Below are 18,101 nucleotides of genomic sequence, written 5' to 3'. Positions count from 1 at the left end.
CCGCAGTCCCCGCGCCAGCACGGGGCCGGGCGCCCAGCAGACAACCTTCTCGAAATCCTTGAAAGGAATGAAACTGGAAAAAAATTCCTCCAGAGTTTTAGATTTAGCTAAAAGGAGAGGAGGACAGGCGCTCATGATTTGAAGCGATAAAGACTCTTTAGATCAGCGAAAATGATGAGGCCTATGGATGTGTAAATGAGCCAGGGAAGAACTAATCAGAGGGGTAAATTACAAAACAGAAAAAGACTATAAAATAAGCGAGGGGAGAGCAGTGAATATTTCAGTGTCTTTAGTTCATAAGAAATTCATGAGCAACGCGTGTGGAAATTTTGTTGGTTTTGGTGGTGGGAAAGAATTGTAAATATGTATAATATGTAAATACCTTTTATAAGAAAAGCCCATGAAGATAAATGAGCCTGTCTGCAGAAAAGCTGTGAGCTGTATAAGATGCTAATATAACTGTCGTCACTCTAAGAAATTACCATAATGCTTACAGGGCCTGGAAAGTTCCTGAGGTTGGGAAAGAAACGCATAAATACTAACCAGAAAACAGCGTGCGCACGTCTCTTTTCCCCCTTCTTTCGTCCCAACTTCCCTTCCCTTTAATTTCCTTTAATTTTTTTTTAAACGTGAGAAAGGCAGCCTTGGTGAAAACAGGCATTGGAGTTGCACCGATGTGGGTTCAACACGACTTCCTTGCACCCCCGACGGGCCGTGCGATCTTAGGCAAGTCGCCGGGTCGCTCTGGGACTCACTTTGCCCATCTGTGAAATGGGGCTACCGGCCCCTACACCGCGCCACGTCTTGGGGAGGAGCGAAGGGGAGGGCCGAGTAAGGCTCAGGCCGCGCCTCTCCCCGCCGGGCGCGGGCCGTCGGCCGCCCGCTGCCGAGGGCCGGCGGGGGAGGAGGTGGGCCGGGCCGGGCCGGGCCGGGCCGCGGCGGGGCGGGGCGCAAGGACGGCCGGCCCGATGGACTCGGGCCCCGGCCGAGCCGATGGCGCCTGCGGCGGGGCGCTGGGCGCCTGGCCTGTGGCGGGCCTGCAACTGGCTCATGGCCGCCTTCTTCGCGCTGGCGGCCGTGGTGCAGGTCAGCGCCCAGGTCCCGGCCCCGGACGGCGGGCGGCGGGCGGCGGGCGGCGGCGGCGGCGGGAGAGGGGCCTGCGGGCCCCGCGGGGCGCCGGGCTCCGAGCACCGCCCCGGGCCTGGCGTGCAGTGTAGACTGCGAGCCGGCTAGGGCGCCAAGGCGGGCAAGTTAGGCGGAGGATGGGAATTGAGGGTCATGCCTTGGGAAGCCCCGCTCCCTCCCCCTGCGCAGAAGCCGCCCTGGCACCTTTCTGAAAGGGCAGCCTGTGGATGAGGCTGAACACAAGTCAGGGCCTGGGAGCAGGAGCAAAACCCTTTATAGCGTAATTATCCTTTCAAGTCCGCTTTGGGGCGCCCTTCATATAGCCTTCCTCGTTCCTTGAGGCTGGGCGGGGCTTAAAATACCGAGTCTAGGTTTGGCTCACCCTTTTCAGAGTTCCTGTGCATTGTTTACAAAAATGTGTGGCTGTATGTTCAAACCATCTGCTGTGGTGGCCAGAAGCCCCTTAACCATCGTGACCCCTAGACTCTCATTCCTATTTTGTATCCTTGGTGCCTATAGCAGCATCTGGCTCTTAACAAATGACTGAAATGAATAAAGAGCAGACCAAACATAGGAAAGGCACATGACAGCATGTCTGCTAATGCCTTGATGTTTTGGCATTTCAGGTAAATGATCCAGATGCTGAAGTCTGGGTGGTGAGTATGAGGTGCTTTCCTCCATTTGAAAGAATTGTGCAACTGCGTGAAATTCACACTTTTATCTGTTTACCCCTCCTTCCTGCTTTCTGTACTTAAAAGCTTAGAAATCATATCCTTTCTAAGTTTTTTCCCCTAAAATATTAGAGAAAAGGGGTCAGACTGATAATGTAATGTGTTTGTAAATTCATAATTTTCCAGACACATAGGGGCTTTTCAGCAATATTTTCTTTGAATAAAAGGGTCCAACTGAGGACACTCATCTGAAGACAGAGTGTACCTCTGAAGGTCAACTGAACCATTTCTCATGAGTTTCTACCCAAAAACTCCAATAAACCTTTAAGTAGAAAGCGGCAGGCTTAAGGTTTATGGTTCTGCCAATTCAATGAGTTATATTTATAGAAAGTCATTAAAGCCCATAAAACCTGTAGTGTACACGGAACCAAGGCTCTGATCGAACCATTTGGAGGAGGGGGAGATCATTCCACACATTTTCGGAAATATCAGATTTTGCCCAGTTTCTTTGAATACAGATAGACAAGCCTGTACAGTGTCACCAATTAGATTATTTTGGGCTTTGGAATAATGTTGACCATGTACACATTAGCAACAAGTGAAATCATTTGGAATTATAATGTGAAATTCTAGTCAGCTGAATTCTAGCATTCTGATATTGCTTATTGTCCAGATTCACATGCCCCTGAATCAAATCAAATTGCCCCTTCCTCCACATTCTGGTCCATACCCTGAGTTCCAAATACTATTTCCCTGCAGACAATATCCACTATCTCAATATCTCAATAACCAGTATCTCAAATATCCAGCTTAATGTTGAATTTCCAAAAGACTGCTAGACCTGTCCACCTGTACATCATCCTGGCTCCTGAGGTATGCCCAAGGTCCTCCCCAGCATCTTCCCTCCCAAACTCACTCCTCCTGACTCACCCATTTCTCTTACCAGCAGAATCACTCCCTGGGTCATCCTTGCTCAAAACTGCAGCCACCTCGAACATCTCTCTGTTCCTTATCATTATCTTTGAGATCCCCCTCAAAAAACAAAATAAAGAACAAAGAATTCCAACAAAAAACAATTTAAGTCTAATTGCTTGTCTATACAGTTCCTGTACATTTTCCCTTTCACTTCATGCTTATATGACATAATACGAAAAATAATAAACACCACGGCCCCACAGACATCCTCCCTCAGCCCCAGTTCAGCTCTCCATCACCTCCCACATGGACCCTCGTAATAGCTTCCTAAACCTGCTAGCTGCCTCTAATCTCTTCCACTCCTAGAACACTTCTTACATAGTGTTTCCTGCTTCAGAAACTAGTCATTTTCCAAGATGCCTAAGCTGAAGCTCTCCAACTTGGAATTCAAGGCCCAACACAACATGGCTCTGACCCACCTTCCCAGCTTGGTCTTGGAAGCCCAGTCCACCTAATATAGTTTCTGTGACTTGCCCCTAGAAGTCCTGTGTCATACTCTACTCAAGCTTCAAGGTCTATCTCAAATGCTCTCTCATCCAGAATCTGTCTCTGCCTATTTCCCATAGGTTCCAGCCACCCTTCCTTTGAAGCTTCATTGTAGCACTAACGCATTCTGCTTTGCATTAGAGTTGGCTCTGTATATGCCAGCTCCCAGGGGGACAGGGACCAGTTCTTCCTTATTCTTGCTGGTCCTCAGGCAACCTAACATAGAGACTTCTTATGGCAGTCCTTCCTGTATTGACTCGAGTGAGTGAAAGAATGAACGGATGCTCAGATGAATGAGTATTACATTACTGGGTTTGGAGGGCTCATACTCCACCAGACTCATTTCCATGTTCCCTACTTCCTCTTGCTCATAGAGGACAATTCTATCAGGATGCATACAGGAACATATAATAGAAAATCTGACTAGCTTCAGGCTATAAAAATAGAGTACCTCATCTAACAAGAAGTCCAGAGGCAGCTGCTTAATGGTCAACAATCAGCAAGGACCTGGGCTTTCTGTCTTTCCTCTCTGCCAACCTCAATGTGTGGGTGATACATCCTCTCATGTTTACAGAATGGCTGCTGCAGCTCCAAACATCGTCCCTACACAAGAACATCCCAAGTAGGAAGAAACAAGGCAGGAGCAAAACGAGTTTTCCTCCTGTGCTTTCCTCCCCTTTATCAGGGAGGAAATGTTTTCCAGGAATCCCCTCAGACAGGCTGCTAGTCAGTCGGTACATACCAATATGGCTTATGGCCTGGGATCCATTTTGCTTGGTCAGCACCCATGCATATTGGTTGCTGAGTGCTTTGAGTATCAGCCTTGCTATGAGACTTCTTACATTTCACTGCTGGAGCATGACCACCCCTAGCTGCTGAAGAGGCTGGGAAAACAAATGGGCTTTTTTAGCTTTTACAGCAGCAGGTGAGCAAGGCAGAGTGGTGTTAGGAATGACTGCCATGGGACTCAATGACTAAGTGGGGAATTAAACTAAATATTATAAATAAATATTATGATGCCCTTAGTTTTAAAAAAAATCCACCAACAAAAAGATAAAAGACCATTATAAATGGGTTCTACTGAGTTCATTATTGAGTATTAGTACTGTATATTGTTTTAACTTGTGTACTAGAAACAATTATTTCCAGTCTCTCTGCCCTCAAAACAAATTTTTTTATTTCATTCAAGATAGAGAAAAGCATTTAAATAAGGATTAACATGGCACAATTGCCATGGGAAACCATCACTTAGTTCAAAGGGTCATTTTTACAATACACTGAAATAAGAAGGTTTTAGACATCTTAATCTATTAATGACAGATAGCTGATACATTTGAATGCACAATTTAATAATCTCTGCCAAACAGTTCTTACGGAGAGCACAATTAAATATTGTATGATGTGTGTTTGCATATGTTTAAATTCTCTGTCTTTCTCCCCCACCCCACCGCCCTCTCTCAGGAACTAAGTCATGTAGTTTTTCACGGGGGGGGGGGGGGGGGGGGGGGGAAGTTAACCCCTTACCGCTCTAAGTATGGTCCTTGGAACAACGGCAGCAGCAGCCCCAGCCCCTGGGAGCTTGTTAGAGAAGTAGAACGTTGGGCCCTACCCCAGATCTCTAGACTGAGATCTGCATTTAAACAAGATCTCCGGGTGATTTGCATGCTCATTACAGTTTGGGAAGCACTGGTCTAGCCGTCTGTAGCATGACTGTCCGCCTGTGAGAGATGAGCAGACTTGCAAATGCCGATATCGGCCAATATCCCAGCAATCATTTGGGATGGACCAGGAGAGATGAACACAGAGTCTCTAATCCAGAGGCTTTCTCTCTCTAGGGTCAAGACATGTTTTTATAGTGAAAACAAATCACTTAAAGTGCACAGCTCTGACAACTTCCAAATAAACTAAAAGTTTCTAAGAATCACAATTGCTACGGTTAAGCAGCACCAGTTTTGGGAAAGCCCCCAAGCTTCTTATAAACCTCCCATCCCCTCCTTGCTCTCTGTCTGCAACACACATGGCAATAGCAAGTTTGGCTAGAGTCTGCTTGCTATGAATGAGGTTTGAAAATAGGGCTTCTTTAGCACCATCTGCCAGACTCCAACTTCTCAATAGTTTCCAAAATGAAGAGCCTGATCTTACTGGGGACATCAGATCCATATATTGTTTGTAAACTTTCTGTGGTCTCACCTGCAGAGATGGAATATTGGACTGGATGGCCCATGGGGCCAGACCCAGCAGGGCCATCTAGCTAATTATGGCTCCTCCTGCCCTACTTTTCAAAGAGCATTTTCTTTTACGCAAGTGGGGAAAGGCCATTTGGGCATGGCTTGGGAGAGACTAGGAGGTCAGCGTGTCTTAAGACAAACTCTGCTCAATGCTAGAGCTCAAAGATGAATGAGACTTTCCTGGAATAGCCTAAAGTTTAGGCATAAGGCAGATAAAATTACAAATTGACATGGTAAATGCCATAGAAGCAGAGGTTACCACTTCCCCAATTGTTACTGAAACTTAGGGGTAAACGATGGAGCGTGACACCCACTGCAGTCATCTTTCTTTATTTCCGAGCTATCTCGGAACACCTCCTATACCGGGCAAACTTCGTAACCCACATACTTTCCTCTCTTTGCTGACAGATGGTGTATATGATACCTGCAGTGCTGACTCTCCTTGTTGGACTCAACCCCCTTGTCACAGGTATGAACCTTGGATTCTGGATGGAGATACAGCAAATCAGATTGCCTCATAATAGTGAGAGTCGATCTGCCCAACTCCCGGGAGAAAACCAGGGCTCTCCAGGTCCTCCCTCTCCAGAGGAGGCTAGTTGTAATCCAGACCACCCTCACCCATCTTCAGGTGAACTTCACAAGGACTTGCCACACTAAGACGGTCTTTGTCAATTTGGATCCCAGGGTCTCTGATGCGGTTGTGGAATAGGAATTACGCAGTTCAGCGCCTAAGAGAGAAGGGCTTCAGGCACTGCATTGATTTCTTCAGCCACGAAGCCAATGGAAAATCAACCGCTATCAAAGTGCTAACTTTGTGTCCCCATACTCAGTGGCAGTCAGTGTCTATTGTATATTTACTCTTTACAAATTCTTCTTAGACCAATACCACTCCCGTTAATCATTTTCTTATTTTGAATTCATCCAATGTCTATGTATACGAACTGCTACTTATGTAGAGAAACTGTTTATAAAATCTCTAACAAATCCCTAGATTTTTGATTACTACATGTTGCTCTCTCTCATCTCCCTAGATGCTGTCAATGTACCTACAGCGATTTATTGTATGCTTTTCTCTACGTTTCCCCCTGCTAGGCTGTAAGCTCCTTAAAAGCAGGATCATGTCTCAGCCATCTTTGCCCAAACTAGCTTAAATATGACCAGGAATATGGTAGGTGCCTAATGCTTGCTCAGTAAATGGAAGGCTGTGAAACAGAGGCTTTCCCATATGTTTGTTTGTAAGCTGCTCCTTGCGCTTCTTACATACAGATCCCAGCTGGGTAGACATGTAAAACGGTTTCACTTAAAATAGTGATTTGTATTGCCTGCGGGCTACCAACCTCAGTGCTGGGCAAAACGCAGCTGCTTTGCCTTTTATGGCCCTAAAAACTCTCAACAAACCTTAAGTTGGACAGCTTTATACTATAAAACTGTGTCTTGTAACAGAAAAAAAGACATTTTACATTGCTTACTTACATTTTCTTATTAATGGGACGCCTAGTCCTGACAGGTTATTCGTCACTTCCTTTAAAACAGCTTCTCCTAGTGGGGCTTGGAAGTTCTCAGGGTTTAGAATAGAGACTAATGATCCCTCCTGGGGGGAAGCTCTCGTCCCCTAGATTGTACAGGCTCCTTGTTTGGGCCCCTAGAACTCTGCCTACATCTTTAAGGTGTATCCGTTAGGGCTCCATTAGTTGCAAGCAAGGAAAAAACTCAACTCATATGGGCTCTAAGTGAAAAAAGGGATGCACTGGGATACTTGACTGACAGGCCCGGGGGTGGTGGAGGCTTCAGGCACTGCTGGCAGCTCAAAAGGTAAACTTCTCTGCACTCTGAGTTCCACCACCTGCTGCGCTGACTTCAGTCCTGGGCTCCACACGGTAGCCCCGCAGCTCAAAGTTCACCTCTCCCTGCTGCCAAGTCCAGCAGCATATAGACTCCGCTCCTCTGATAGCTCCACAAGGCTCAGAAGTGAGCTGTTGGCCCTGATTCATCAGATTTGTCATCTATTCATCCTGCGCCGCATCACTGTCGCTAAGGGGCTGAAGTGCATTGATGGACCTAGCTAAGGTCCAGTTGTCTGGGACACATGGACTGGGGGTGTGGGAAGGGTGGATCCCCAAAGGAAATAAGGATAGTTGTCATAGAGGGGGGAGCTGCTGGACAACCAAAATGATCAGCATCCACGTAAGTTTATAATTACTGCTTTAACACCTATGATGTCCTTTAAAACAAAACAAAACTAAAAAAAAACCAACCCAGCTTGTTCTGAATGCTTTCCCTGAAAGCAGATATAAAGAGATGATTTTTCTCTGGGATGTGATCCATAATTAACAGCACGAGGACATCTCTTTTTAGGGAACTTTATTTGGAAGAGTGTCTCTGCAATACACATATTCTTCTGCATCACGTGGGCTGTCGGCTTGGCATACTACCTCCTGCTTCATACACAACAGAACATCATACATGAGGAAGAAGGCAGGTGAGCCGTGACTTTCGCTCTTTGGAAGGTGTGGGGTAGAACTGAGGAATCTTCTGTCCCTTCCTGACACCTTTTCTGCACAGTGAGGATGTAATTCCCCCAACGACACCCTGAGGAGCAGGGAGTGTATCATCTCCTTTATAAGCTAAAGAAACTGAGGAAATGATGGAGCCAGGATTCAAACCCAGCACCATCTACCACACTCCATGATCACCACCACAGGCAGCCATTAAGCATTACATTATATGAATGTAAATTACCATCAGGCAGTTTGGACCTTGACCCCTTATAACGAGCAAAGACAGTATACAGTAACACTCAGTCCAGTCTAAAGGTGAAAACTCCATCAGCATTCTGATTCAGTTCTAGTTCAAGCCAAAATCTTATCTACAAGTGTGATCAGCTACCTCAGAGGTCAACCTCTGTCAGCCTTGCCCACGTATGTCTCATGTCATCTTCCTCTGTCGCAACCATTCATGCTTTTTTTAAAGATTGGCACCTGAGCTAACATCTGTTTCCAATCTTCCTTTTCTTCTTCTTCTTCTCCTCCTCCCCAAAGCCCCTCTCGTACATAGTTGTGTATTCTAGTTGTGAGTGCCTCTGGTTGTGCTATGTGGGATGCTGCCTCAGTGTGGCCTGATGAGCAGTACCATGTCTGTGCCCAGGATCTGAACCAGTGAAACCCTGGGCCGCCAAAGCAGAGCGCGAGAACTTAACCATTTGGCCACAGGGCTGGCCCAAGTCACAACCATTCATTCTTTCTTCTTTTTTTTTTTTTAAAGATTTTATTTTTTCCTTTTTGCCCCCAAAGCCCCCCGGTACATAGTTGTATATTCTTCGTTGTGGGTCCTTCTAGTTGTGGCATGTGGGACGCTGCCTCAGCGTGGTTTAACGAGCAGTGCCATGTCCACGCCCAGGATTCAAACCAACGAAACACTGGGCCACCTTCAGTGGAGTGCGCGAACTTAACCACCCGGCCACGGGGCCAGCCCCACAACCATTCATTCTTAAAATATCACCTCTTCTTTTGCTTCCTCTCACCCTTGATTCCCTGGCCTCTCTAATAGACCCTTTCCTTTCTTTTCTGTCCTGCTGCTAACATCTGCCAACAGTAAGCTTTGGAGACCTGTAAGTTAAGCATCACTAGTGCTACATAATAGGCCCTAATCCTTGAAAAACTGGATCAGGTTGGGTCAGTCAACGAGAATGTAAACCAAATGAGTTGAATCATCTCCACCAACTTGAAACCCATGAGTTATGAACTCAACGTGGGGCTTTCAGTGGTACAATGGCCAAATGTGATTGTTTTCTACTCCATGTAAAATATATGTGTTTTAACACATATTTCTAGAAGCATATACCCACCCAAAAATCATTAGTCTGACTCAAACTACAAGTCATTCCTATCCACTAAGACGTGATCCAATCTCCTACAATACATGCTCAAATTATTGATTTGAGCTCAACCTGCCTAACACCGAACCCTCTAGAACAATGTAAAAAGAACCCCTGATCAATTCCGGGATTGTTCTCTTGGCTGTACTACTCCTCCCAGTGATGTGAAGTAAGTGATTTATCTGTGTTTTTGTTCTGTTGTTGTTTTTGTTCATTTATGAGTTTGGGAACAGTGATGGAGCTCAGATCTGCCTCATAGCATGAAATCTATTTTCATATAAGGCTTTAAGCTGTCTGAAAAAAGTAATTTATGAGTCATGGCCAGAATGGAAAATATTCTGTAGATGCTATATATCTTGGGGGAAGTCATCCAACAATCAGCAGAATCAAGTGGTCATGGAGAGAAGGGGATGATACGCATGCCACTTGCAGCTACTTCAAAAATATGAAATGTATCCTATTTTATAGGGAGCTGTTTGGTCTGGTGATTATTACGGCATGGATGAGCCTATGCCACAGTTCATCAAAGTAAGTTTTCAACTTGATTAAAATCAGATGTCTTCAAGGTTGGTAAAGTGAAAATATTGATACACAAGTGAAAACAGGAATCTTTTGAAAGAAATCTTTCCTTTTCCTAAAGAAAGCTAATAATAGTTGGTTCAGAGTTTCATGATCACTCACACTTTCATGAGTACCATGGTTTCCCATGTGGCCCAGTGTAATCATAGGGAGTTGCCTGCCTGAAGGGTTTTCTTCAAGGAGAAGGAAAGTTATCTCAGAAGGAAGCTTGGAGATTCAGGAAAGAATGAAGGACAAAGAAAACATAAAAATATGGGCTCATATAAATGAATGTTAACTTTATAAAATAGTAATAATGATGTGTGGTGGGGTTTAACATATAAAGAAAAAAATACATGACAACAGTAGCATATAAGTTGGAAGGAGACAAATGGAGTTAAAGTGTTTTAAGGTCCTTGAATTGTCTGGGAAGAGGTAACAGTAGCAGTTTATACTAGGCGTTTATAAGTCGAGGATTCTTGTGGTAATCCTTAGGGTAAACACTAAAAGAACAGAAAGTGAGTACAGAAGGCAGGAAAAGAGAGGGGAAAAGACAGAGAACAGAAGGGAAAAATAGGAAGCAGATGGTTAACATAGAGATTTAAACCCAACTATATTAGAAAATACATTAAATGTATATGTTCCAAATATTCCAGTTAGGAACCAGAGATTTTCAAAGTGGATAAAAAGATTAAAAACCCAACTAAACACTGCTTCCAAAAGATAACCCTTAAATACACAGATACAGAAAGACTGAAAGTCTAAGGATGGTAAAAATATACTACACAAATACCAACCAAATGAAAGCCAGTGAAGCAATTTTAATTTTAAAAAGTAGACTTTAAGACCAGAGAAAAAAAGACCAAGTATTTTTAGAGAAAAGTGATTTTTTTGGTGATTATTTCAATTTTTTTGTTTTAATTTTTTATTTTGAAAAAATTTCAAATATATATAAAAGCAGAGAGACTAATATAATGAATCAGATGTACCCATCACTCAACTTCAACAAATTAACATTATATGTCCAATCTTATTTCATTTATATCACTGTCCTCTTCACACTTACAGATTATTTTGAAATAAATGTCAGACATCACCTTGTTTTACCTGTAAATATTTCAGTATGTATCTCTAAAAGATAAGCACTTAAAAATAACCACTCTAGGGGCCAACCCGGTGGCACAGTGGTTGGGTTCGTGCACTCCACTTCAATGGCCCAGGATTTGCAAGTTTGGATCCTGGGCATGGGCCTGCACATCGCTCATCAAGCCATGCTGTGGCAGCATCCCACGTACAAAAAAATAGAAGAAGACTGGCACAGATGTTAGCTCAGGGCCAATCTTCCTCACCAAAAATAAGTAAATAAAATAAAAAATAACCATTCTACCATCATTACACAAAAAATAAAAGAACAATAATTCTTCAGTATTTTCAGTTAATGTTTACATATCCCAATTGCCTTATAAATGTTTATTCTTCTGTGTCCTATATTTCTGATAAATTGGTGGTTATATCTAGAGGCTTGGCTAGATTCTGGTATTATTACTTTTTTATTTCTAATATCATTCCTAGACAGGACTACTTCATGGGTGGTGTTATGTACTTCTATCATAATATACATAAGACCTAGCTGTTTCTCTGTGATGTTAATATAACAGTCTTTAATGATCATTGCCTAAACCTATTGATTCATTCGAGTTGCAAAATGGTGATATTCTAATTATAGCCTTGCTTGTTTATTAGCTGGAAAAATTCTATAAAGAGAAATTTCCATATATCAATTCTTTGACTACTCTGAGGTACAGATTGTAAGAGGAAAAGGAGTTGATTTTGTCTCTTAATTTACCAGTTTTCAAAATAACAAGTTGTTTCTTACCTGGGCATCTTCTGAAAGTGACTAATCAGTTTTATTTATTTGTTGTTTTAGTAGGGCCATTATAAAGTCATGGATTTCAACATATTTGATATTTTTCAGTCCATGGCAGTTATTATCTTTATTGATGCTCAGATTGTCCCTTTTTTTTTTTTTTTTTTGACCAGTGGTACATACTCAGGTTGGCTCCTGAATTCTTTTCAACATGACCCTAGTAATGGTATTTAGAGCTCACAATCTGGGCATGAGCAATGCACATTGCTAATGGGTTTGTCATTGGTTCTTTCTAGTGCACAAAGCTAGGAAATTCACATATATGTGCATATGTATGTGTATATATGTATGTGTGCACCATAAACATACATGCATATATACATATATATTTATATATATTACATATATATTTAAAGATAAAATACCTTATGAGTTCATACTAATGCTAGCAATTCGAATTCAGGAACACAGGTTTTCATTTAACCTTATCAGCAATCTTAAATCTGTATCTCCTTTTAATCCTGTCAAAAAATCTCTAGTCTCAGTGACCTCAGCATAATAATTCATTTGACTTATCCCACAATGCAAACACAATCTCAGAATAACAACATAATTATTAGAAACAGGTTTTTGTTTGTTTGTTGTCATTGTTAGGGAATATCCCATTAAGGGACGTGCATTCAAATTGCTTGGAATAGTTCTCTGTGTGCTAATGCCACCAAGTGAATACAAAGTTAAGTTATCACATTTTACTTTCAATTTCTAGGGATAACTTTATTTAAAATATATTAATTTTGTTTTATAATTATAAAAAATATCTACATGGTTCCAGAGTCAAATCTACAAAACAAAGTATATTCAAAGAAGTCTAGCTTCTCTATCCCCTGACCCTATATCCTCTCTTTCTCTATAGGTGAAACTTTTTTCAATTTTACGGTTTATCCTTCCATGGTTTCTTTTTTTTCTTGGTGAGGAAGATCAATCCTGAGCTGACATCTGTTACCAATCTTCCTCTTCGTGCTTGAGGAACATTGTCCCTAAGCTAACTTATGTGCCAGTCTTCCTCTACTTTGTATATGAGACGCCACCACAGCATGGCCTGATGAGCAATATGTAGGTCTGCACCCGGGATCTGAAGCCACGAATCCTGGGCCACCAAAGCGGAGTGCACAAACTTTAACCACTACACCACCAGGCTGGCCCCCATGGTTTCTTAATAAAGCAAATATAGTCATGCATCACTTAACAAGGGGGATACATTCTGAGAACTAAGTCATTAGGCGATTTTGTCATTGTGCAAACATCATAGAGTGTACTTACACAAACCAAGATGGTATAGACTACCATACACCAAGGCTATATGGTGCTAATCTTACGGGACCACCATCATACATGCAGTCCATCGTTAACCAAACTGTCATTATGCGGCACATGACTGTATGTGCAATCTATTTGTATTCCTGCTTGTCCTAGATAAGTGGTAGCACTATTGTACGCAATTGTATTCCCCTTGATTTTTCTCTTACTACATCCTAGAGATCATTCTATAGTATGATTTATTGTATCTTCCTGATTTAATGAATTATATAGCATATCTTCCTTACCTAATGAAACTTTTGTCATTAAAAAGTATCTGCTTTTGGCACTTTTTTTGAAATCTACTTTTTAATAAGTGGTGTTGAGATAACGCTAAGTGGAAGAGATAATATTGGTATATAAATATTAGTATAATATTAGTATATAAGTATATAATATTAGTATATAAGAGATAATATTAGTATATAAAGACTTTCCTTATTCTGTTGACAGAGCCATAGTTTATTCATCCATTCCTCTACTTTTTAGATTGTATCCAATCTTTTGCTATTAAAAATAGTGCTAACAGAATACATTATCAGAATTTTGAATTTTTACTAATGGGATAGTTGAGAAATGGGTATTTTTAATCCGCCTATCTCTTATTAGGTGTAAAGGTGAGCATATTTTCATATGGTTAAGAGCCATTTGCATTTCTTTTTTAATAAAATGTTGGTTTATCTCTGAGAGATAGAGGTTAAACCTTTTTCTCTCTAAGGTTGTTGGCCTTCTCTATTTTTAGAAGCTCTTTATATACTATGGCTATTAACCCTTTGTGATAGAAGCTGAAAATTTTTTTTGCAGTTTCTTATTTTCCTTTGCTAATGCAAAGTATACTTTGCCACAAAAAAGCTCTGTGTGGTTTTTTTTTAATGTAACCAAATTTATCAATCATTTCCCTTATTGCTTCTGAATTTGGAGTCATAGTTAAGAAAACTTTCCTTCTTCTCAGGTTGTAAAGTAACTTACTAAGAAAACTAAGTTTTCTTCTAATACACGTGTAGTTTCATTTTTACATTTAAATCTTTGATCTATTTAGAATTTATCCTAGTGTAACGTTATAAAGAATGGATCCAATATTATCTCTTCCACTTAGCATTATCTCAACACCACTTATTAAAAAGTAGATTTCAAAAAAAGTGCCAAAAGCAGATACTTTTCAATGACAAAAGGTTCATTAGGTAAGGAAGATATGCTATATAATTCATTAAATCAGGAAGATACAATAAATCATCATATCAGGAAGATATAACAATTCTAAATTTGTACATAACTAATAATTACAAAATAGATAAAACAAAATAGATAAAACAAAACTGACAGAACTAAAAAGAAAAATTGAAAAATCTATAATCATCTTGGGAGACTTTAATACACTTCTCTCAGTCACTAATAGAACAAGAAGAAAAAACAAAAATCAATAAAGGTATCAAAGATTTGAACCACACAATAAAAAACTTGACATATACATAGTGGACATATACAGAACACCAGAACCAAGAATGGCAGAATTTACATTCTTTTCAAGTATACATTGCATGTTTATAAAAAGACTTTATGTTGGGCCATGAAATAAGTGCCAACGAATTTCAAAGACCTGAAATTCTATGGAGTATGTTCTTTGACCACAGTGCAGTTAAACTAGAAATCATTAACAAAAAAGATAGACAATCACTGTATGTTTGGAAATTAGGAAATATGCTTTCAAATAACATTTGGGTAAGAGAAGAAATCATGATGGAAATTAGAACATATTTTGAACTGAATTATGAGTACACCACATATTAAAATTTGTGGGATGCAGCTAAAAATCATGTTTAGAGGGAAATTTATAGCCTTAAATACATATATTTTAAAAACACAACAAGAAAGGCTGAAAATCAGTGAACTAAGCTTCCAAGATGTCAGGACTTTTCCAGTTCAAGAAGTTAGGAGAAGAACAGAAAATTAAGCCCAAATAAGGAGAAAACAAATGTAAAAACAGAAACCAATGAAATGAAAAATCAACATAAAAAATAAAGGATTAAGAAGGCCAAATATTGATTCTCTAAAATGATTCATAACGTTGATAAGCCCTGGCAAGACTAAAAGGGGAAAATAATAAGAGTGAGAACAAGGAAGAGGAGGCACAAATAACCAATATCAGGAATGAAAAAGAGAACGTTACTACATATCTAATAGATATTGCAAAAATCAGAGAGGATATTATGAATAACTTTTTGCTCAAAAATTTTAAAATGTAGATGAAATGGACAAATTCCTTGAACAATACAATTTATCAAAACTGACATAAGAAGAAATACTCAGAGCAGTCCCATAACTGTTAAAGAAATTGAGTCCTAGCCAGTACAATAAGACAAGAAAAAGAAATGAAAGGCCCAAGGATTGGAAAGGAAAAATTAAATTTTAATTTTTCATGGGTGACATGATTGCGTATGTAGAAAATCAAAAAGAATCTAAAAAGTTATTAGAATAAGTGAGTTTAGCATGATTGCTGGATACTAGCTCAGGATACTAAATTGCTGGATACCACACCAATATACTAAAATTAACTACATTTTTATCAGCAAGTAACAGAAAATGATAAAAACAAAAACCATTTATAACAACATCAAAAAAAACAAATCTCTAGGTATAAATCTAGCAGATATGCAAAATCTCTACACATAAAACTGTAAAACACTATGGGAGAAATTAAAGACGATCTGAATAAATGGGGAGAGAAAGCAATACTGGCAAAAAGATGAACTAATGAAAGAGTAGAATCTAGAAAGAGATCCATACATAGGTAGACCCTGACTTACGAGAGAGGTGGCTCCGCAAAGGAACATAGAAAAGCAGTCTTTTCAATAGTGCTGGATCAATTGGATATCCATGTGGAAAAAAACTGAAACAACCCTTACTCACTCACAACTTTCATAAAAATCAATTCCGGGTAGATTATACCTCTAGTGTGAAAAGCAAAACAATAAAACTTTTAGAGAAGATAATATCATCAAGACCTTGGGGAGGAAAGTTTTCTTGAACAGAACACAAAAATCAATAGGAAAAGATCAATTTTAACATTGCTTAATTAATCCGTGACTTCAGTTCCTCAAAAGACATCATTAAGTGAGTGGGAAAAGCTATTTGCAACATATATAAGCAAGGATTTGTATTTAAAATATATAAAGAACTCTTATAAATCAATGAAATTAATTGATTTTAATTCAATTTTTAAAAAAACTAAGAAAAATACAAAAATCTATTGATGTGTTTTACCAGATTCAATCTTTATACTTGTTTCCAAAGCAAGACATAATTTTTATTGGATTTTTCTTTATAATTATTTTTGTGTCTTTGTAGGAAGCCAGTTGGTGGAAGAATTCAGTTGGCTATTGCCGTTGTCATTGCTCTCTTCCCCCTTCTCTCGTGGGTCTACATATATGCAAACAAGGAGATGCGGTCCTCCTGGCCCACTCACTGCAAGACGGTAATTTAAGTGAAGTCAAGAAGCCTGTTCTGAAAATGAGGATTTGCAATTTCTTATAAACATGGTTGTAACAAGCCAACTTCCTAGCAGTTTATTTCCGGTAATTTGAGCTAATACTACAGATTTTTCTTTTTAATACTGAGAACTTTTTAAGGTTGCCTACAATACAGTGTAGCATTGGATGGGACTAGTAAGAGCAGGGTCTCACATTCTATTGTATCAGAGTGTAGCAGAAAAGAACAAAAGTTGAGAAAAATGAATTCTAACTCAGCTTATCACTATCTATGTGACTTGGGCAAATATATAAATCTCCTGGTGGATATGTCTTTATCTATAAAATAGGATTAATACCAGATCTCCTGCTTAAGTTATACGGTTGCAAGGATTAAACTGGATAACATGACAGCACTCCGAAAATATAAAGTGCTTACAAAGGGCCGCACATGATTAAAACAGAGGGAGGCAGGGTCTGGGTAACAGGACAGAAGGAGAGGCCCAACAGAGGGCTGCACCCTGAGCTAATCTCGTATACTGAACTGGTACAGGGCCATGAACTGAACGAGGGCGCCAGACGAGCCAAACGAACAAGCACGTCTTGGAAAGGAAAGTCGGATAGAATAAAGGAATTTGGGACCGAAAACAATAGGGAATATTAATTACATTGTAAATGAAAAATAAGACCAAAATCCACCCGTTTTTTAAAATGAATATCAAAAGTAACCCCGGGGAGAAGACTGTGTTCGAGCTGTACTCTCCGATATGGTAGACACTAGCACATGATGCACTGAGCGCTTGAAATGTGGCTAGACTGACTGAGGAAGTAAAGCTTTAATTTTTTCATTTTAATTTTTAATTTAAAAACTGCTAATTATTAGAAACCTTGTGTGTTTAGAACATTTGTTTTAAGTGTGTCTGTAACAGCTTGGGTATGTGAGTCTACTTCGACTGTAAATTTTATGGTATCTAAATACAGATTTAGTATTTCCAATGAAAATCTGGTGTCCAAAAGAACGTGCTATGAGTCTAAAATATGCACTAGATTTTAAGGATGTAGCATAAAATGAAAGAATGTAAAAAACAATTTTTGTATTGATTACATATTGAAAGAATATTTTACAGATATTAGGTTAAATAAAATATATTAAAATTAATTTTATCTGTTTCTGTTTACTTTTTTAAATGTGCCGGGTAGGATATTTTATCACTTATGTGGGTCACATTCTATGTCCGTTGGTCTGTGCTGTTTTGAGCATCTGGATGGCAGCTTTTTTACAGATGTTAGCATCAAACCCGGTAATCAAGCCACTGTTTCATGAGATTTAAGAAATATTTCACTGAAAAAAGAATTAGTACCTACTGTATGTCAGGAGAATAAACATGAATCTAGTAGTTTGTCTCTTCATTTGTATAGCCTTTAATACATGTTAAGTATTCTACAAATATTTGTTCAAGGAAGGATGCATATTTTTTGCTTGCTTTATACAATGGC

The 18,101-nt window shown here is 39.9% G+C and overlaps 2 protein-coding genes across 2 annotated transcripts in view; one reads left to right on the top strand and one right to left on the bottom strand.

Annotated features, from left to right (window-relative positions):
* ADPRM (ADP-ribose/CDP-alcohol diphosphatase, manganese dependent) overlaps positions 1–18,101 on the bottom strand; it is a 38,756-nt gene that overhangs the window by 6,276 nt on the left and 14,379 nt on the right. The gene's annotated exons all lie outside the window — the stretch shown is intronic.
* Positions 928–17,763, top strand: TMEM220 (transmembrane protein 220). The gene is made up of 6 exons (XM_023653506.2): positions 928–1,086; positions 1,752–1,781; positions 5,894–5,954; positions 7,841–7,964; positions 9,828–9,887; positions 16,486–17,763. Exons 1-6 carry the CDS (start codon positions 994–996, stop codon positions 16,619–16,621), a joined length of 504 nt encoding a protein of 167 aa, XP_023509274.2. The 5' UTR covers positions 928–993; the 3' UTR covers positions 16,622–17,763.

The sequence above is a fragment of the Equus caballus genome, chromosome 11 (assembly GCF_041296265.1).
Source record: "Equus caballus isolate H_3958 breed thoroughbred chromosome 11, TB-T2T, whole genome shotgun sequence".
Taxonomy (NCBI): domain Eukaryota; kingdom Metazoa; phylum Chordata; class Mammalia; order Perissodactyla; family Equidae; genus Equus; species Equus caballus.
This window is presented reverse-complemented; position numbering and strand designations above follow the sequence as displayed.

What these genes read in the sequence shown, in the direction of transcription:
- TMEM220 (XM_023653506.2), top strand. Translation starts at nt 994, where the DNA reads ATGGCGCCTGCGGCGGGGCGCTGGGCGCCTGGCCTGTGGCGGGCCTGC. An exon ending in CGCTGGCGGCCGTGGTGCAG is followed by an intron (nt 1,087 to 1,751) that starts GTCAGCGCCCAG and finishes TTGGCATTTCAG; the next exon opens with GTAAATGATCCAGATGCTGA. An exon ending in ATACATGAGGAAGAAGGCAG is followed by an intron (nt 7,965 to 9,827) that starts GTGAGCCGTGAC and finishes CCTATTTTATAG; the next exon opens with GGAGCTGTTTGGTCTGGTGA.